The sequence below is a fragment of the Equus przewalskii genome, chromosome 8, assembly GCF_037783145.1.
Source record: "Equus przewalskii isolate Varuska chromosome 8, EquPr2, whole genome shotgun sequence".
Taxonomy (NCBI): Eukaryota; Metazoa; Chordata; class Mammalia; order Perissodactyla; family Equidae; genus Equus; species Equus przewalskii.
Genome location: NC_091838.1, coordinates 2,073,422 through 2,095,322, shown reverse-complemented (window position 1 = coordinate 2,095,322; position 21,901 = coordinate 2,073,422). Strand labels below are relative to the sequence as shown.

General features: G+C 37.1%; 1 protein-coding gene across 4 annotated transcripts in view; it reads left to right on the top strand.

Annotated features, from left to right (window-relative positions):
- The first annotated feature begins 660 nt into the window (after positions 1–660).
- Positions 661–21,901, top strand: part of CNBD1 (cyclic nucleotide binding domain containing 1) — a 409,712-nt gene continuing 388,471 nt past the window's right edge. For 2 of the 4 annotated variants that reach the window (XM_070630351.1, XM_070630350.1), the window contains exons 1-2: positions 661–993; positions 18,987–19,059. In XM_070630351.1, coding sequence (XP_070486452.1) covers positions 906–993; positions 18,987–19,059 — 161 coding nt within the window. In that variant the 5' untranslated portion in view covers positions 661–905. The remainder of the gene's footprint in view (positions 994–18,986; positions 19,060–21,901) is intronic. The other 2 variants (XM_070630348.1, XM_070630347.1) reach the window with 1 other exon arrangement.

Genomic DNA, 21,901 nt, shown 5'->3' with positions numbered 1-21,901 from the left:
ACATTCAACTGAAAAGTTATGGTGAAGTCAGTTCATTGCGCAATTTAATAAGAATTATTGCAAGATAAATGTGTCACTTTTGCAATACAACTAAAGTTTTCAATTCTGGTTATTAATGTTTTCTCGATGAAGCTGGTCGGTAACAGGTTATCAGTCTACTGGCCAGGCTCAGGGGTCAGTCATGGTCCTTTTGTGTATACTAACCTGTTACGGTTATGACACCAGGAAAATATTCTTAAAGGCCTTCAGAGATGATACACAGAATCAAAAGATACATTAATTAGGACAATACCTAAACCCTAGGTATTGTAACAAGGCTTAATTATTGTGAAGCAGCAGAAAAATAACAAAAACATATGCCACACTCCAGTAGACTATGGTTAAATATAAGTAGGGATGTGTTTATCAGTGCATGATAATTAGAAGGCTGCTTTACCATGTGTATGTGGCCATGGACAGCAGTGTAAACATCCAGTTGCTGCCACCACAGACAGGCTCTGTGATGCCCAGTGTGAACATTTAGTAGGCAGAAAAAGGGCTCTGAATTATAGGAGAGCCATGAGGTGAATTCTTTCCTCCAGCCTAGACTAATGTGTGCTGTAGATGCTGCTGTCCCTGCCTCGTGGATTACAACTTTCCTCTTTATTTCTTCTACTCTAGCTCACGAAGGCCCCCGCATAAATTCTGCTGGCCTGGGATGTGGCTCTTCCTGGGCTAGACTTCACTCTCGGCAGAGGGGTTTACTTCTGTCCACGGGCTGTGACAGAACTGTGCACCGAAGATTCCGTGGTACTCAGCCTATCAGAGAGAGCCTTGAGCGTTCTGCTTTGTGATGCCTCAAGGGAAAGAGTGGTCTTTTGCTTCTCAAGCAGCCTCTGCTCCGCTCTGGCCTTTGAGCCGTCAAAATGCCCCTGTCCTCTGTTCCAGCAGCCATTCTGGCTCATATGATGGCGATAGAAAACGTGCCGCCTCCTCCGCTTCGCAGTTTACCGAGTGAGTGGGGACAGCCGAGGGTCTGTCGTCGTTGTCAGCGGTGCTTACCCCAGTCATAAGAAATGGGGCGCTGGAGGGCTGGTGGGGACATGGGGAGTCTTAGCGACAGCACAGTGGACTGGAAAGAGCATGGATGTGCAAATACTTCTCCATCCCCCGGAGCCATTTTAATTCTCTAGGTCTCAAGTGCTTTACTTTGTAAAATGGGGAACTTCATGAACTCTCAGAGCTTCAAATAACAAATTCTGTTAAAGAGCAGAGAAGACAAAGGCTTGGAGAGGTCCCATGGCTCACCAGGGATCAGGCCCCTGGTTTCTGGCAAGTCTGTTAGAGCCTACCCAGAGTCAGTCTTTGTGAGCAAGTCAATATCTCATATTCACTAGGAGAACTCTCATTTAAAATTTTTAAGGTAAAAAAAAAAGAGAGATAATTCCTATTATTCTTGCTCTGAAATTTATTCCTATTTCATTTTATTTTCATTTTGTAAGCTTTGATTTACATCATATAGTTAATTAACATATTAACTATAATTAATATAATTAATATAGTATATTGAGTTAATATATTAAGTCAATAATTATAGAGTTAAATATTTTGACATTTATACAATAGATAGTATTTTCTTATTTTAGATATATTTTATTATTTTATAGAAAACTCAGAACATATTTCTCAAGACTTCTTGTCCTACCCTTTAATTCATAGATCCATTATTTGGTTACCAATATGCTGACTAACAATATGTAATAGTTCTACTGATAGCTGCAATTTAAAAAAATGTTTCAGATAACAGGGTAATAATTGTGACCCTTTCGACTTCAATAAAGCATTTACTCTATTATTTAAACATTCATTGAGGAAATTAATAGTGTTGATTTGAAGAAGCTAACCCATTTACTCGTTTATCTTCCTGTGAGAGTTTATTCTTCTAATTATATATATTTAATTAATGATCATAGTCTCCAGAGAAAAAGTTGCCACAGGCATCAGTTGATACCTCCTGAAGGGGTTTACTTATGTCTTGAACAGTGTTAGACAAAGTCTTTATGTTAAATTAATTCCCACATACATTGCTTTTATATGCTTTTATTATTGTGAAAAAATTCTTGTATGTAGTCAAAGTTCTATTTTTCAGTGAGAGTTGAAATAAACATCAAATATAATTTTTCCAAAAATCACAGCTTCTACTGCACAGATTTTATTTGTGCAAAAGAAAAAGAAGTCACACTAGGATGGTTTTTTTTTAGCAGCCTAGGAAGTGCAGTAGCCGGGAGTTGAAAGATCAAATTAATTTAGAATCAGTGGGATGAAATACGTGCGCCCGCTGTAGTGTCTCCGAAGGACACTCGACTTGTATGAAGTGATTAAAAGATGAAAAATCAGCAGCAATTTAGATCTCAGAACTGAATAGAGCATAATGGAAAGCAGTGGAGCTCTGGATTTTCCCTGTAGAGCTTCCTGCTTGATGTTCTGCATCTGTGACTTCCCCTCGGGGACGTGTCCTGCGTGCTTAGTAACTGCCTTTGTGCTAACTGCAGCGAGACGACGGGTTCCCTTAGCAAACTCTGACTGTCACTGCTGAAGAGGTGATCTCATGTAGGCGTAGGTGAGGGTGCTTTCAATCTATAATACGACTGAACCGGAATTATAAGGCGGATGTGAATGGGGATGAGTCAGACTGCAATGGGCATAAACAGGAGGGTTCAGTTAAGGACCTTAAAAATTCCAGCTGTGTGCACATCCTTGTTTACTTTGGATGTGGTTAGTCAGGTTATGGTTAGTGAGTCATGTCCACCTTCTCTATAAATTTTAAATGTGAATAATGTTTATTGAGGACTTTCTGTAGTCATTGTGTAAGCATTTTGCACATTATGTTGTTTCATTTATTTCTCACAAGAACCTTATGAGATCTGTGGTAGGCAGAATAATGGTCCCCAATGATGTCCGTGCCCTAATGCCCTGATTAGGACATGAGCATGTGCCATGCTCCAAGGCAAGGGGGACTAAGGTTGCAGAGGGAATTAAGGCTGCTAATCAGCTGACCTTGAGATGAGAGAGTGTTCTGGAATACCCAGTGGGTCCACCGTTCACCACAAGGGTCCTCATAAGCGGAAGTGTGGTGTGTGAGTCAGAGCCAGACTGACGCGGGGTGAGAAAGGCTCAGCTGGCCATTGCTGGCTTTGCAGAGAGAAGAGAGAAAGGAGCAGCTGGGTAGCCTTTAGAAGCTGGAAAAGGCAAAGAAATGGGTTCTCCCTCAGAGCTTCCAGAAGGAGTGCGGTTCTGCTGGCAACTTGATTTTAGCCCAGTGAGACCTCTTTCAGGTTTCTGACCTCCAGAGCTGTAAGATAATAAATTTGTGTTGTTTTAAGCTGGTAAGTTTGTAGCAATTTGTTACAGCAGCAAAAGGAAACTAATACATGGTCCATTTTACAGTCAAGGATCGTGAGGCTTGGATTTCATGCTGAGGTTCACACAGTTGTCGAGTGTTCAAGACTCTTCATCGTTCATCCATATAATGGATGAATTTTCTCTGCTCATAAAGCAACCACAAAGTCAGCAGCACTCCAGTTTCTTCCTTACCCACCACCCTGAAATGCCTGTGCCTTTTACCCGTTAAGTGATGTATATCCATTTGTTGCATTTTACCATTTTAGCTACTCAGACACTCTTTTGATTTAAGGGAGAGAACATATCACACATCTTCAAACACCCTCAGCACTGTCTCCTTAACTTTGAAATTCAGACTCACAGATGCTCCAAGTGGTTAAGCTTCTCGAGTTGCTCACATGTTTTTTCTTTTAAAATTTCACATCTTTTCCTTCTTTACTCTCTTTAAGTTGGGTCTCAAGATTCTTCACAGCTTGCTAAACCTGAGAAAGAAATGATTGTTCTCAAGGGCAAAAAAAGTCATGCCACTTTTTATCCCAGATGAGAACTGTTTTCGAAACCTTACGGGTAGCAAAGCCTTCAGTAGTTTTCCCACCTGGGCGAAATGCATCTGGTCTAGGTACACACATGACCTCTTATTATTAGAAGTTGATTTCCTGAAGAGAGAAAAGGAAGAAAAATTGTCTTTAAAATTTTTTTTTATTTAATAGAAAGCAGGAAGCTATTTGTCTGGAGGAAACCCTTTTAACACTTACAATGAGGAGTATGGTCTGGTTGCTGCTTTCTTTGGGTCGGTTAGCTGTGCCTCTATTTTCTTCACGCTTATTAGGTTTGTCCTTCTGAGAAAAGACAAGTTCAAAAATGCGCCTTACATTTTGTTTTCTGGTTTATCTGGGAGAAGGAATTTCTGGTCTTCGGCAAAAGGTTTTTTGTTCTTCTTGTTCCAGTAACAAAAAGAGTTTCAGGTTCACAAGATATTTGTAGGCACATTTTGCTTATTCGAACATATAAGGATGTAGAAAGAAAAAAAGCATTCAAGGGAAGACCTGAGACACTTCAAGAAATTTAGAAACAAGATAATACTACTGAGTGAATGTTTTCTTTTGCTCCTTTTTCATTTTATGGCACACATTTACAGAAAACCTGAAAAAACAGTGTCCTCATTCCTAACACTTCAAGGGCGTTTCCTGTAATTTGAGAGAGTTTCAGTTCTAAAGATTAAAGGTGTTTCAAGATATATGTATTTCAATATATATATATATTTATCTGGAAAAGTGAATATTGCCCCATTTTAAAAAACCACTCAAATCCTAGGAGTGCAAGTAAGAAAAAGGGGGGCTTGTCAGTAGAGAAGAAAAACAGAAAAGCAGACTTTGTAATGTATAAAGAAAACAAGGTTGAAAAAACAGAGCTAAAAGAGATGAGAAGGGATATTCCAAGAAGGAATGAAAGATGGAAAAGATGGTTGAATGTTTGTGTTTTTCTTTCTGTGTGTATAATCAATAATAGTCCTTGTGGAAAATACCATTAGATAATTTAGGAAAAGAAATACTGAAAAATTATTTTCTCAACTTTACTTTTCAGTGTAAAAGTCATTTTTTTCTTTTTTTAAATCCTGAGGGAGAAAAGATGGATGTTTATTGAAAAAACAAGCACTTCTTTTTTCTTATCACTGTTATAACTGTCTCAAGGTATGTGTACTTTTTGTTAGAAAATCTTGAGTGCCCTTCAGAAATTAAGTTATAGTAGCTTAAACTTGAGCTGGATCATGACTAGGGGTTCCACCGGGAAACCCTGGAGTAAATTGCAATGCATTGCAAATCAGATTTCTCCATCAGAGGTCACACAAGCTTGCCCCCTGAGTTCAGGCTATCACTCTGTTCTTGACAGGCTGTCTAAGAAATACCTCCTGCATTCACCCTCTATTATCAGTCCTTCCACCGTCTAGCTATCTAGTCCTCCATCACCTTTGACTGAGCTGATCTCCGGTCTTCCTTCCATCACATATTGTGGACTAGATTACTTTTCTGATATGATGATGAAAAAAGGAATTTGATCATGTTAACTCTCCATGCAGAAATCGTCAGGGTCCTGTTCTCCTCCAAAACTTAGATTACAATCCATTTTCCTCAATCTGGCCATTTAAATTTTTCATGATTTGGCTAAAGTCTGTCTCTCGTGTCCTAGACTTCACTGATAGAACTCTCCACGACAGCCAGAATACTGTGACCAATGTTCTCTGAACCATCCGCGGCACTGATCGTCATTGGAGGACTTCCTGGATCAATAAACCATCCAGATGGCCACATTCGACACACGAGCTCAGAAGGATACAGGATAGGGTCACAGTCTTCCAGAGGGGCAGTGTCAGGTGTTCCCCTTTCATGGAAGCAGTTCTCACAGCTGTCTGAGCAGCAGCCCGCACATCCCTCATTGGTACCCCATGAGGTAGTTCAGGTTCAGGGTAATGAGAGTCGTATAGGTCAGGCGCTGAATCACCCTGGATTAAAAGTGTCATACTCCACAGGAGCCAACACTCTTATAAAAGTTCCATAGGCCTGTTTCCAAGTTTCCTGCACCGAACCTCTTAGTTACAAGAGTTGCTGTCCTCAGGGAAGCCCATTGCAATGACTCCTTATGAGATATTTGTAGACCATCTCTAGTTTGTCCTAGTCCAGATGCAGCTCAGTAATCAGGGATCATTGTTATCATAAGCAATGTTGCCTAGTAACCTTGAGAGTCTACCTTTATTGGGTCTCTAGGGAGCAGAGCTGAAGGGGAAAGTTACAAGTTACCCCATCATACTCGTCACCATACTCTCCTGCCTTAGCTCACGCTTCCTCTTGGGGTTCCCTTCTCTCCTGCTCTGTTTGTTACTATCGTTCTAGTTCTTCAAAGTTCTTCTCAGTGACTTTAACTTCCACAAAGGCTCTCCTGTCCTCTCTGGTGTGAAGTGATCTCTGTCGTATCTCTGAACTCCCTTAGCACGTATTCTGTACCCCTCCTATTATTCTTGTCACCTTTACCCTCACATTAGAGACCTCATATGCCTGTGCCTTAGGGGTGTGTTTCTTATTAGATGACTATCTGGACATAAGTGGTCACCCATTCGTGTCTCTGTATCTCCAATACCTAGCATGCAGGTGATTAGTAAATGGAAAGAAGAATAAACAAATCTCACATAATTTACGGGAATTTTGGTGAATAAGTCTCTTTTAAAAATTATTATGTAAATAACATGCATCAGGCACAAGAGAATATTGAAAAGTTGAGTAAGTCTTCCTCCCAACCAACACTCCTAATCTTATCTTCAGAAGTAACTATCATGAAAAAATACTTTTTCTTGATGTTTTCCATGCATATTTGTGTATGTATGTGTATATACACACATACATGTATACACACACCTGTGTGTGTATGTAAGAGTATGTGTGTATAATCTTATTGTTTTATACATTTGGTAGGGCATTTTTATTACCCTGTTTCATACTTTTATTTTTCACTTAACGATATTGTATATTATGAAGGCCTTTTCTTGTCAACAAATATGTAGGTACCTTATTCTTTTTTTTTTTTTTTTTTTGACTAAGGAAGATTTGCCCTGAGCTGACTTCCACTGCCAATCTTCCTCTTTTTTTGTATGTGAGCTGCCACCACAGCATGGCCACAGACAGACAAGTGGTGTAGGTCCATGCCTGGGAATCAAACCCAGGCCAGCAAAGCAGAGTGTATTTTACTTAACCACTAGGCCACCAGGGCTGGCCCTGTACCTTATTCATTTTAGTGGCTATATTATATCTCATTTTGTTTGAATACACCAAAATCTTGCTAATGGGTGTGTCAGTCTCCTCTTCAAACCCACTCTTCTGCTTTATGATTCTGGGACTAGGACTCTGCAAACTACGGTTTTTCCCAGGAAGACACTGGGCTTCCTATTAGGATCTCTCAGTGTGAGGGCTAGAGGGAGATTGGACGGAGGATGAAAGTTGAGGAAAGTGTTTATTCTTTTGTTCTCTGTGTCTGGTTTGCTCCTCCTGTGAGCGTCTCTCCAGCAAAGAGTCTTTCTCACCCAAGCAGCAGCTGTTCCTTCCAGCAGCAGCAGTTAATTCCATTTGCAGTTTTCCCAACATTCTTGGAAATAGCCTCATTGCACCCCCTCAAGAACCCAGAGCCTGCGACTCACACCCCGTCTTCAGAGAGCTGATCTCGGCTTCATAGGGCCATTGCTCCAAACTTCTAAGTTTTAGTAATTCAACCTCTTCCCTTTATCAGCAGAAACTGTGGTGGTAGCTGCTTTCTGCATGATGTTTGGTGTTTCCTTTTTGTCTCTTCAGTTCTCTAGTATCTGACTAACAGTTCTTTGTATCAGTTTTTTCCTTTAAAATAACTGATGTGGTTTCTGTCTCCTGACTGCTGGATCTTAACTAATACAGTAGGAATTTGTTTCTAGTTAGTTTTGAAGTTAAAAATCAAGGTTTATATACCTTTTTTAGTTGGTTTTCAAGTGTATTACTAGAACTGCAAGGCCAAAGGATGTGTGCATTTTAAATTTTGGTAACTATTGACAAATTGTCATCCAAAGAGATTGTCCTAATTTCTGGTCCCACCATCAGTTTATACAAGTTTCTATTTCACAACATTAATGCTAATATTATGTATTATAAAACAAAAATTTTGCTGATAAATAAGTTGAAAATAGTTTTTTTCTATTATATTGGTAATCTTTAATTCTGTATAAGTTTTGAGGAATATGAAAAAATGTTGACGTTAGTAAAAGATGTGTTATACATACACAATGGAATACTACTCAATCATTAAAAAGAATGAAATCTTGCCATTTGCAACAACATGGATGGACCTTGAGGACATTATGCTAAGTGAAAAAAGTCAGACGGAGAAAGACCCATACTGCATGATTTCACTTGTATGTGGAATCTAAAAAGCAAAACAAATGCACAAATAAAACAAAATTAATAGATACAAAGAACAGATTGGTGGTTCCTAGAGGAGAGGGGTTTGGGGAGTAGGCAACATGGATGAGGGGGTCGAGACATACAAACTTCCAGTTATAAAATCAATAAGTCATGGGGATGTAATGCACAGCAAGGGAACTATAGCCAATAATATTGTATTGCATATTTGAAAGGTGCTAAGAAAGTAAATCTCAAAACTTCTCATCACAAAAAAATTTTATTGAAACTTTGTATAGTGGCAGATGATAACTAGACTTATTGTGATCATTTTGTAGTCTATACAATATCAAATATCAAATCATTATGTTGTTCACCTGAAATTGATATAATATTCTATGTCAATGATACTTCAATTAAAAAAATAAAAACAGTTCTAATTTCTCTTTAAGTTTGCATTTCTTTACGAGGTTTAGAATCTTTTCATATATTTGTGGCCATTTGTATTTCTGTGAACTGCTGGGTTATGTCCCTTGCTCATTCACTGAGGTTTATTTTCCCTTGTATTTGAAAGAAATTTTTGTGTATGAAAGAAATTAGCCCTTTGGCATATACTTTACAAATGTTTTTCTCAGTTTGTATTTTTCTTTTATCTTTATGATTTTTGCATCACACAAAGCTTTTAGAATGCCTGTGTACTTTTTGTCCTTTGTTATTAATTCTTGTTTAGAATGTCATTTTCTATGCCAAGAGTTAAACATAATTAATTCCCCCATGCTTTTTTTTAGTACTTATGTAGTTTTGTTTTTTAATATTAAGCTTGTTAAATATTTTGTGCATCTGGAATTTATTTTGGTTTAGAATAACGAGGTAGGGCTACAACTTAATATTTTTCCAAATGGTCAACCAACTGTTCTAACCTCATTTGTTGAGTAGTTTTTTCCTACTAATTTGAAATGCCAGTTTTTATTTTATGTTAATTTTTGTACGTATTTTGCATCTATTTCTGGACTCTATTATTTTCTTTTTCCACTTATCTCTTGTCTATTTATGCATTTGTGTTGAACTGTTATAATTTTTGAAGCATTATGATATATTTCAATATCTGGTAAGATTAACCTTTACTAATTACTCTTTTTTAGAAGACTTTTACTGGCTATTCTCCTATGTTTATTTTTGTATGTGAACTTTAGAAATATTTGGGCTTTTTCAACAAATAAACATTTTGGTATTTTAATTGGAAATGTGTTAAAGATTAATTTACAGAGAATTCACATCTTTATGATATTGAATCTTCCTACTCAAGAACTGGTGTCTTTACAATATTCCTACTTCCTACTTCCAATTTATGCAAATATCCTTTTATGCTACTCAATAAAATTTACTCCTAGGCATTTTATCTTTTTTCCTTGCTATTATGAATGATATTTTTTCTTATTGAATTCTCTTAACTTGTAAAAGTCATCATATGAGAAAGCTATTAAATTTTTTTAAACAAAATTTTTAAAAATTTCAAAACAACCACAGCTTATAGAAATGTTGAAAGTTCTGTATAAAGAAACTTAATTTTCCAAAGCCATTTGACACTATCATCCATATATATTTTTATGCGTATTTCTTAAAAGTGACAATCCCTTACATAATTGCAATACATCCATCAAAATCAGGAAATCAACACAGACAAATTTTTGTAATCTAATAGTTAGACCGCATTTGAATTTAGCCAGTTGTTCTGATAATGTTCTTTGTAGTAAGAGGATCCAATTCAAAATCTCGTGTTGCCTTTCTTCAGCCTTGTTTCTTCAGTCTCCTTCAGTCTGGAACAGTTCCTCAGTTTTCCTGACCTCTCATGACCTTGATGCTGGGCGATTACAAACCAGTTATTTAGTAGAATATCCTTCAATTTGGGTCATCTGAAGTTTCCTTATGGTTAGATTCCAGTTGGAATCCTTTGGCAGAAATGTCATACAAGTGGTTCTCTGTTCTCCTTCCATCTTATCAGGTGGCACATGATTACAATTTGGCTCACTTAATGATGATATTCACTTTAATCAATTGGTTAAGGTGGGATTTGGAGAGCTTCTTTGCTGTAAATTTAAATTCATTCTTTTCCCTTTTGTAATTAATAAGTGTTTTGTGAATAAGTATTTTGAAGGTCTATAAATATCCCATTTCTCATAAAATGTTTCATCAATCAATGGATAATAAATAAATGTAAACTTACGGTTTCCTAGTTTGCTCAAAGGTTTTTAATGAGTTACTCTCGTTATATATTTTGATGCCCAAATTGTTCACGGTTCAGCCACTGGGAGCGCCTTCAAGTTGATTTAAGCATGTCTTTGCTTTCTGGCAGAACAGGATTTCTCAGGCTCATCTCGCGCTTTCCTTGTCTGAGCCCGGGAACCAGCCGCTTTCCTGAGGAGCCCTGGTCCATTTTAAGCAGAATTGCATCTAGAAGTCGAGATCTAGTTGCTATACGTGTTCAGCGAGGTTAGGGTGTCACTGCTCCCAGGCCCTCTCGGTGGTCAGATCTAAGGAATGCAAATTTACATTTGTGTTTGTTTGCATATCAATTTATATATGTTGGAAACTATGAGTTTAGATCAATTCCTCCACTTCCAGTGCAACTCTTCAGGGTACATTCCGGTCTTCTTCCTTTCTGTGTTTGCAACTCCCTTCTCTGAAGCAGGACCTTCCTCCTAGTAACTTTTCTATAATACTGTTGATCAGTTTCCCTCTTTGTAGCCTGTCTTCCATATTCGCTGCCGCCCCACCCCGACTAAGGGTGGAACACTCAGCACTGGGGCATCCGCTCCCCCTCCTACCTCACGTGATTGCTATCCTACCCTCCTCAGCCTCTGATCTTCTGCAGGGGCCCAGCCACATGTATAGATGCCCTCCACACCCTGGTCTTGGCCATGTCGACACCCTCCCTTTCGCTCCCACCTACAGCTGGCATTGATGCCTACCTTCCCCACTATCCCAATGGCTTTAGGACTCAATTGTTCAGAGAAAAGGGGCAAGCTGTTGAATATATAGTTACTTTTGTAAGCACCCACTTGAGTGAATACTCCTAATGGGCTTCCATTCTATTCAGTTCTGTTTTCTACCTATATAATTATAATATTAACAAACAATATTTTTGTCTCTTTTTTCAAAGTTTTGTAACTTGTGTATTTCTTTTATAAAATTGTGTTGCTCAGTACTTCCAGAAATTTGGAGCACAAGTGGATATTTTTATCTTGTGTTTGAATTTATGCTATTGCTTCTACTGTTTCAAATTAAACATGATGCTGTCTTTTGGTTTGATATATTCATCAGGTTAAGAAAAGAAACTTTTTTCTACTTAAATTATTTAAAAACAATACTGAATTTTATTGAATACTTTTTCTGTATCTGTGAAGATTATGATTTTTAAAATTTTGACGTAAATTATATGTTATATTTTGTAATTGAAATTTCTTTGAGTTACTTGGATAAATCTTTGTTGTATCATATTACTGTTATTGTGTTTCTGGACATCATAGACTTATAATATTCATTTTTATTTATGAATGAAGTCAATCTCTGGTTTTCTTTTTCATGCTATCCTCGTCACATTTGGATATCATTGTTTTGCTTGCTTTATCAAAGAAATTTGGAAGCTTTTCTTTTGTGTTCTGAAACATTTAACTGGCATTAGAATTATTTATTCTGTAAAGATTTCACTGAATTCACTTATGAAAATACTTTGGTGCATTTGTGTGTGTGGCAGGGAGAAATTGCTGTGAGATTATTCTCCATTTCTTTCAAGGCAACTAACTTATTTAGATTTTGTCTCCTATCTGGGGTCCATTTATGTAGTATGATTTTCCTGAAGAATCTTTCTTTTTATTCAAAGTTTTAATTATTTTGGTATATAGTTGTGTAAAATACCCTTTTGATTTCCTTGATAATGATATTTATAGTTATTTACCAATTTTATGACCTTGAGTACCTATGACATTTTTTCCTTGTTTAAATAAGCCAGCAGTTGTTTTCCTTCAAAGAACTAGCTTTTGAATTTGCTTACTTTTCTACAGTTTTTCCTGTTTCATAAATTCATTAATTTCTGCTCTTCTATTTTCTCCCTTTCATTTCACTCATTTATTTTAATTCTCTTTTCCTAACTTCCTGAGTCAAATACTTAATTCTTTTGATTTTATTCTTTCTCTTTTCTTGTAATATAAATATTTTGGAGAATGTCTTTTCTCCAGAGAAAGACTTTAATTATATTCCGTAGGTTCATGAAAACATCCACTATTTTTACTTCCTTGATATTTTGTAGTTTCAGTTTTGATACTCTTTGATTTAAGAATAAATTTGATATATGATTAACATTTCATTAATTATGTAAAGACTTTATATCCTCAGTGAATCATTTCTACTTGATTTTTGGACAATAAGGAAGGGAAGTTACTGTGGAGGGTTTTTTTGTCTCCATTTATTCCTGCAATTTTTGCTTTATGAATTTCAATGCCATATAATTTAGAACACAAAAATATTTAATAGTCAGACTCAGTGCTTACACTTCTATTTCTTGATTTATCAACTTTCGACACTGGGTATTCACAACCTAGTATGAAATGAGAAAAGTTTTCCTCTTGACATCTTGATTTAATTACTAAGAATCTTAATGTCTAAGTCTTTGGCTAGTTACATTCACATCTCCAAATATTATTCTTAAGCCTCCATTATTTTAAAATATTCTATAAAACTGTAACTACTGGGGCTGGCCCCGTGGCTGAGTGGTTAAGTTCACGCGCTCCCCTGCAGGCGGCCCAGTGTTTCGTTGGTTCAAATCCTGGGCACGGACATGGCACTGCTCATCAAACTACGCTGAGGCAGCGTCCCACATGCCACAACTAGAAGGACCCACAATGAAGAATATACAACCGTGTTCCAGGGGGCTTTGGGGAGAAAAAAAAAAAAAGAAAAAATAAATCTTTAAAAAAAAAAACAAAAAAAACAAAAAACTGTAACTACTAATTATATGGTATGTGAGGGAATCTGTGCAAATGTATTTTATGCTTCCAATTTGTTAGTCATTATTGTTTACACTACTTCCATTGGAATCTATGAAGAACTTACATGTTTTAAGGCTTACAGAATCTACATAACCTTTATTAGTATAGTGTCCATACTATCAAGCCTTAGTTGTATGTTTATCAAATGATATTTTTCAAAGAGGGCTCATGGTATTTTATATTCTCTAAGGTCTTCTATTTATTTATTACCTTTATGTCTATTGGAGAATAAAATTCACAAATAATGTATATGTATTTTTTCCTGAGATTGCCTTGCGGTTTGCCAGAACTTTCCTGTGGAGAAGACCATGGCCAAACGGAGTTTTCATACTACAAGTGTGAAAACTTTCTCTTTTGGCTGGTGCTAAAATAATTGTCTCTTTATCTTTGAAACATAGTGACATGTAGTTACTAACCTAGTAACATCTAGTCTCTTTGTAAATCATGTATTATGCTCTCTTTCCCTTTTTGGGCCATGGTATTTATTTAATTCTTCAGAATCAAGGCCTTATATTAGAAAAGTGTTGTTATTTTATATGTTTGAGCACTTTTTTCCATACCATTTTTTCTGTTTTCTTACTCAGGAACAATTTTCACGTGTAGTATCTCTTTTCCATCTTCATTTATCCTTTTCTTCTTTTCTCTTCTCTATTTATTTGAGCGTGTTAGCCTCTATGTTCTGTGATTATATTTTCTTAAATCTTTATTGTCATTTTTGCTGTTTCTAACGTGGATTTTATTTGTTATAATTTTATCATTCTCTTCTTTCCTGAGGATAGCCTGTTCACTTGTAATTTCTTCTATTGCTTTATTTGTATTTAGCGCCTTATAGCTCTTTACTTTTCTTTCATCAAGCATGTGTGTGTGTGTGTGTGTGTGTGTGTATGTGTGTGGTTGGGAAAGATTTCTCCCCACATCTTGGCATATTTCTTTTTCTGATGCATATTATTTGATTTTTATTTGATAAGTTAATCATTTTTCATGTTTTCCCTTAGAGTATGTCATGCCTAGGGTTATTGAATGATGGTTACATTTTGAAGGTAGATTACTTGCTTGGAAAAAAATAGTGGTGAGGAGTGACTTGGCACGGCAGACAGGCTGAATTTTCTTGTTTGGTAACTTTGAACTCTTAATCATCAACTGTGTTCTGTACTCTTTCCTAAATGATCTGTTTCTCATTGGTGCTGTCAGCATTCATATTGCAAAGGTTTCCCAGTAGTGATTTGGCCTCTGTTTACTTCTCTCCGGTGACTGAGATCACTTACTTCTGTGTTGATGCCACCTAACATTTGTCCTCTTTCTCACCGCCACAACAATCTGACCCTTAAAAAAATATGAGTGTATGTGGGATCCTTGTTCGGCCCTACATTCCACGTATATCGTGGGTTTGCAATGCCCCTTAGTCTGTCCATGTCTCAAGAAAGCCCCATTCCAAGGGAGGTTTCATTGTGGTACCTTTTAGGGCTATTCTGCTTTCTCCTGGAGAACTCTGCCTATTTCCTCAAACACGAGAAGTATGAATATGCTTTTGTGTATTCTTTAAAGTTTATTGAATTCGTACAATTTGATATTTCTCAGAGTTTGTAGTTAGGAAACATGCTAATTCTCAATTTTAATGAAGGTCAATTTTTTCCCCCTCTTTCTACTCTTTATTTTATTTAGTGGGCTCTTTTCATGATGCATAGGTTTTGAATGGCAAAAATGGCATTGACGTGGTCTTCAGTCTCATGCAGAATGGAGGTAAAATGATTAGAGTACGATACCCTGCAAGGGTCAGAGAGCTTTTTAAGAGTATTTAGTAGGTATTCTTTGCCATATTTGTTAAATGCAACTTTATTTTAATTTTCCTGCCTTCATTATTTTTCTTTGATTTTATGTGCATTGCATACAATGGACCCTCACCTGACATATTAGAGCCATGTTCTTATTATTTATGCAATATAATTTAACAAATAACATATATGTAGATCCAAATGCTATGATAAGTTCTAGTGTTTTATACATGAGTATATAGTGGACCCCCTCCTTGGGGGATTGTAACAAATTGGAAGAAACATTAAGTATAAATAAAAAGTCATTAAAACACAATGGAAAAAACAACTACCTTTTTCTAGAGAAGAGAAGTTTAAAAATTGTCACAGATAGGTTAACTTCAAGGTGGATCTAAACAGACGGATGAGTTTTTTTTAAGTTGAGAAAGAACCAAAGAGAACCTTACGTTGAAAGGAAAGGGTGTCTTCATGGAGTAGCCAGAACGTGTGCTGTTGAAAGATGGAGGGTAAAGGGCACCAACACAGGTGGTGGCGGCCAATGAGGCCATAGAAGTCAAAAGGCGTTGTATTCCATACAAAATATTTAAACGTTAGCCTGTAGAGGCTTAGAATGATTTTAAGCAAGAAACGTATGTAATCCCATTGGAATTTTAGAAAATACTGTGATCGTTGTGTGGAGGATGGGTTGGAAAGGAAGTTGGAGTCAGGAGAATAGATAGGAGGTTATCGTAGTAGTGCCGATGAGGCTCAAAGAGAGTCTGGAACAAGATACTGACGTGTTGCATGCATGTAGCTGGTACTCCTTCACAGTGTGCACGTGGTGTGGCCCTATTTGGTGGCTCTGTCATTGGGATCAGATAGGACATATTTGAAACGTATTTAGGATACATTTTGAAAGAGAGAATTGATGGCCTTCATTACACATTGGTCCTGACGGGGAAAGAGTAGACGTGGATCCCAAGGTTGGTGGTAGAGTTATGGAAAGTGATAGGGATTTTCTTAACCCAGATGGAGAATTCAGAAGGACGATCAGGTTTTTGAAGGAAAGAAGTATGAGAGGAATTTTAAGTGAAGCTTTGGTTATCTTGAGTTTGACTTTCCTGGATGATGTTCGTGTGAAAATTGGTGGAGCTCAGGCTAGAACTGGCAGATCCTATATTTTCTCCTGTGCAGCTTCTTGTTCTGCACGTTAGTCCTGTGCTAGAATTAGCATAAGAACTGTTATTCTTAGTACAAAAGTTTGTTGATAAAGTTTCTGTTGCTGTTGCTGCTAAACTGCTTCTTTGAGCTCTGAATATTGAATTAAGCAAAGTTCTGCTTATCGTTGGATTATTTATTAGAGTGTACACTGCAACACTTTGAAGAGGCCTCAGCCCTCTGTTTTCTAGCTGACCATACTCTGGTATTTCCACGTGGTCATGGTCACCTTTTCTCTTTGGCTCCGCGTTCATCCCTTTTCCTTGCCCTGTAGCCACTCCGACGAGCCTAGACTCATGATAAGCAGCAGTGTGCATTTACAATATTTCTAAGGCTTCACTTATCTTACCGCTTCCTCTTAGCTTTTTGCAAGGGGTATTTACCTACCTTTTAAGCTTGTTGAGGGAAAATAGTTTAATTTTAACACTCACAAAACACATTTTTAACAAATCTTTATAACCCCATCACAAGCATACTTAAATCCCTATACCGCACAAATATGAAAAATATATATCTATGCCTGAACAAACATTAATACGTATAAACAAAGGATCACAAGCTATCACTCAGATAAAATACGGGATTTTAGTTTTCTCTCTTTCAAGAAATATAGTGGGCCTTTTATCAATAAAGATAATTGGTTTTTTAATTGTACCATGGATTTCTAGTTTAGGATTAACTTTATAAGCACCTTTTTATATCAGCTTCTAATCCCCTTTCAAACTTAGTCTGGTCAAAATCCTCGATTTTATCCCCATTATAGGGTTAAGACCCCTCTACTTCTGTCAAAAGCTCGGCTAGGACATAGTCATGTGGGGGAAACAAGATGGGAACACAAATGTGAACTTAGTACCCTGTGAAACTCTGTAAGCTTTATCTCTGTATTAATTTTGATCATCAGAAAATCTCAACTTCTGGTCTTTACCGAGTTACAATTTCATATTGAAACCTTTTGGCTTTTTTGTTTTTAACGAGACTGCTTCAAAGACAAGATCCATTATGTTGCTCAGCACTTTTGTGACAAATGCCTCTTGGAAATGAGGCTCAGTGAATCCCCACCCTTAAGGGCTGTAGCTTTTCTCAGGTGATGGGATGTTTCAATTTCTCTCTCTCTGCTGGCAATTCTTAGTCTTATCACATCTGTCCTGTGATTTTTATTTTTTTGTGAGCTGCTTTAGCTGCAGGATGAAGATAGTTACTTTTTAACATCCTTTTTTTAGTTAAGTTTTTCTCAAAACTTGACGTTTTCCCCAAATCTCTTTGGCATCATATTCCTTTCCTGTCCACACCTGTCACCAGGGCTATTTCTAACCCTGTATTAAACTGGGTCAGGAAAATGGACTAAATCAATACTTCATAGAAATCTCGTCTTAATTCATGTATCTAAAAATCTACTATTATTAAGATTTTGTATAATGTCCTATATCAGTGACATTACTATCCTAAAAGTATTTTTGTTGTAATCTAACTGCAAATTTTCTCATTTAAAATTATTTCATATGATGCTAAAATGCAATTAGGCTATTTTTTGTTTCTTGAGGCCTCACTGAGTAATGTAGGTAAGAAAATGCCTGAACCATGTAATTGATATTTTCAAATTTATTAAATGTTATGACCTATGTGGATAGCAATCAGTTTTCTGTTTAAATTTTACTTAGTTCAATTTCATATTTAGAAAGTGGTATCTGTTATTGATGGTTAATTTTTAGATCACAAAAGGCTTAAACAAAAAGTCAAATTTTATGATTCAATACCCTGAGATTAAAATGGGTAAATCTGGACATACCAAATTTCAGTTCTTCACTATTGGGATGTGGTCAATGAATACATTTTTAAGAGTTTTAGAAATGCATTAAGCCACTGATTTTCTCAAAGTCTTTTCACTAAGGGAAGGAATAAGGGGCATGCCGGTATTTATTACTGCTTTCTGCTTTGCAGTATTTCTAACAGAAAGCATTCTCCTGGAGCAAGGAGAGGGCCTGAGATGTGAGTGCCGGTCACTGTAACGAGGCTGATTGTGCTTGATACTCTCTCTTCCTTTCCTTTCCATCTCCTGTGAAGGACGTCAGTTCTTGCTAGCGCTGAAGGAGACTCACAGTTAGTTTGCTTCTTGGCTGTAATTACTTTTTGCGCTTAAAGGGTCTTGTGTGATTTGCTCATACTTGAACTTCTGAAGGAACTGTGAACGGACTCCAAACACTGGAAGGTACTCTGAAGAGGGGCTGGCCAAAGAGGGAGGCCTGTGTGGGGGTGAATGAAAATTGCCGGTATTCCAGAGACAGACAGACAGCGACAGAGACCCCGAGAAAACTCTTGTTTGAATTGTCACGTCTGGAGTTCTGGAACCAGTTCACATTCTGAGGGTATAGGATGAGAATTCTGAAAGGCTACTTCTAGAGGAGTGACATCATATGACAGATATAAACTCCCATATTTGCTGACTTTAAACAGACAAACAATCCTAGACCAGATTTGACATCAATGAAAAACACTGAATTCTTTCCTCATTTCAATCATCCCTACTCAATTCTGCTTGTGTATCAAAGACACAATACCTCACTTCCATAGTCACTGAATTCTTTTACTTTGATGAATGCTTGCAATTAAACTCTACTTACACACTTGGTTAATAAGATTACAGAAAATTACTCACACTTTTAATTGATTTTTTTTTTTTGCAGGCTTGAAAATGTCTAGGCACATTGATTATGGTCAGTTGAACGCATTATGCCAGACGAGAGGACTACAATACAAGTAAGTTATTCATGCATCTTTTTCTGTTGTTCAAGTGAATATAAATATGTTTGTTTCATGGATAAATTAGAGTAATAAAGCAGTGTTGACTCTCATAGGTACCTGATTCACCACACAGATAAAAACATTTGAAAACCTGGGAGTTATTCCTCCAGATTGAAGGGACAGAATATATATGTCATATTTTAAGGAAACAATTCAGTTTGAAGCAAACATAACTCATCCCTTGCTGGGCCCTTTCTGGTACTTAAAAAGCAGTCATAAGGGGAAAAAGCTTTAAATGGTTGAAAACACTAATCCTGAGTGAAAGGAGGACTTTAGCAGTGCACTAGGGATGGCCAGCTGAAATAGGCTAGAGTCAAAGAGCCTGGAAATATCACAGAGCAAAGCCCAGGATTCCTAAGATGTGCGATACTTGAAGATAGAATTTAAAAACACATATTTTCTTGCCAACTCCTTTCCCCAAGTCGGATTTTTGAAATTATAGTACTAGTTGGTTTCTTCCACATCCGTCAGTCTACCCACCCTCCCACCTTTCTTCACTAAGGGAGGACCTTGCGTCATTTTTTATGGGACTGCTGAAAAAAATGCCCTAAGTGGACAGACTTTCCCTCTCTACTTTAAAACATCTCTAAGTCACTTCCTCTTAATTATTTCAAATTATTTCTATATCTTCATCCATGTTTCCATTCCTTCTTTCTCAGAGAAAGGCAGGAGGGCATGCTTCCTTAATATTCCAAGGGTTTCTCCAAGAATGATTTTTTTTTTCTACACACTCTTGCATCCTCCTCCCTCCCAGTGACTTTGGGCACAGGGTGAAGAATTCAGTCCATGAAGTCTGGAGTCAGACCTCCTGGTGTGAATCCTGGCTCAGCCGCGTACCAGCTATGTGACCTTGGACTGGTTACTTAATTTCTCTGTGCCTCAGTTTCCTCATTTGTAAAATGGAGATAATAGCAGTACCCATTTCAAAGAGTCCTTAGGATGATTAAATGAGCTAACGTATGTAAAGTCAGCAGAGTCTGGCACACAGTAAAAGCTATATGTGTTTATTATTATTATCGTTGTTGTTCAAGCTCATCCAAGTTTTTAACTGTTGAACTTGTCTTATATGCTGGTCCCTTTTCTAACAAACAAGAAGTTAGTTAGGCTTTGGGAGCTGAATTCCTTCTTTCCTCTCACTTTCCTTTGCTTTCCAGCTCAGATATATTTTTTTTATTTGAGTTCATAATAGTTTACGTCGTTGAAATTTCAGTTGTACATTATTTCTTGTCTGTTACTACATAAGTGCTCCCCTTCACCCCCTGTGCCCACCCCCCCAACCCCATTCCTCTGGTAACCACTAAACTTTTTTCTTTGTCCGTGTGTTTGTTTATATTCCGCATATGAGTGAAATCATCTTGTGTCTGTCTTTCTCAGTCTGGCTTATTTCACTTAGCATAATTCCCTCCAGGGCCATCCATGTTGTTGCAAATGGGGTCGTTTTGTCTTTTTTATGGCTGTGTAGTATTCCATTGAATATAAATACCACATCTTCTTTATCCATTCATCGGTTCATGGGCACTTGTGTTGCTTCCATGTCTTGGCTATTGTGAATAGTGCTGCAATGAACATAGGGGTGCATAAGTTACTTTGGATTATTGATTTCAAATTGTTTGGGTAGATATCCAGTAGTGTGATAGCTGGGTCATATGGTGGTTCTATTTTTAATTTTTTGAGGAATCTCCATACTGTTTTCCATAGGGGCTGCACCAGTTTGCATTCCCTCCAGCCGTGTATGAGGGTTCCCTTTTCTCCACACCCTCTCCAACATTTGCTATTTTTAGTTTTAGTGATTATAGCTATTTTAAGAGGTGTAAAGTGGTATCTTAGTGTAGTTTTGATTAGTGATGTTGAACATCTTTTCATATGGTTATTGGCCATCTGTGTATCTTCTTTGGAAAAATATCTGTTCATATCCTTTGCCCATTTTTTGATTGGGCTGTTTGTTTTTTTGTTGTTCAGTTGTGTGAGTTCCTTGTATATTATGGAGATTAAGCCCTTGTTGGATATATGATTTGCAAATATTTTCTCCCAATTGGTGGGTTGTCTTTTTGTTTTGATCCTACTTTCTTTTGCCTTGCAGACACTCTTTAGTCTGATGAAGTCCCGCTTGTTTATTTTTTCTTTTGTTTCTCTTGTCTGAGAAGACGTGGTATTCGAAAAGATCCTTTTAAGTTCAATGTCAAAGAGTCTACTCCCTGTATTACCTTCCAGGAGTTTTATGGTTTCAGGACTTATCTTCAAGTCTTTGATGCATTTTGAATTTATTTTTGTGTATGGCATGAGATAATGGTCTACTTTCATTCCTTTGCATGTGGCTGTCCAGTTTTCCCAACACCATTTATTGAAGAGACTATCTTTTCTCCATTGTATATTCTTGGCACCTTTGTCGAAGATTAGCTGTCCGTAGATGTTGGTTTTATTTCTAGGCTTTCAGTTCTGTTCCATTGATCTGTGTGCCTGTTTTTGTACCAGTACCATGCCATTTTGATCACTACGGCTTTGTAGTACATTTTGAAGTCAGGGATTATGATGCCACCAGCTTTGTTCTTTTTTCTCAGGATTGCTTTAGCAATGGGTCTTTGGTTGCCCCATATGAATTTTAAGATTCTTTGTTCTATTTCCGTGAAGAATGTCATTGGGATTCTGACTGGGATTGCATTCAATCTGTAGATTGCTTTAGGTAGCATGGACATTTTAACTATGTTTATTCTTCCAATCCATGTACATGGAGTCTCTTTCCATCTCTTGATGTCATTATCTATTTCTTTCAATAATGTCTTATAGTTTTCATTGTATA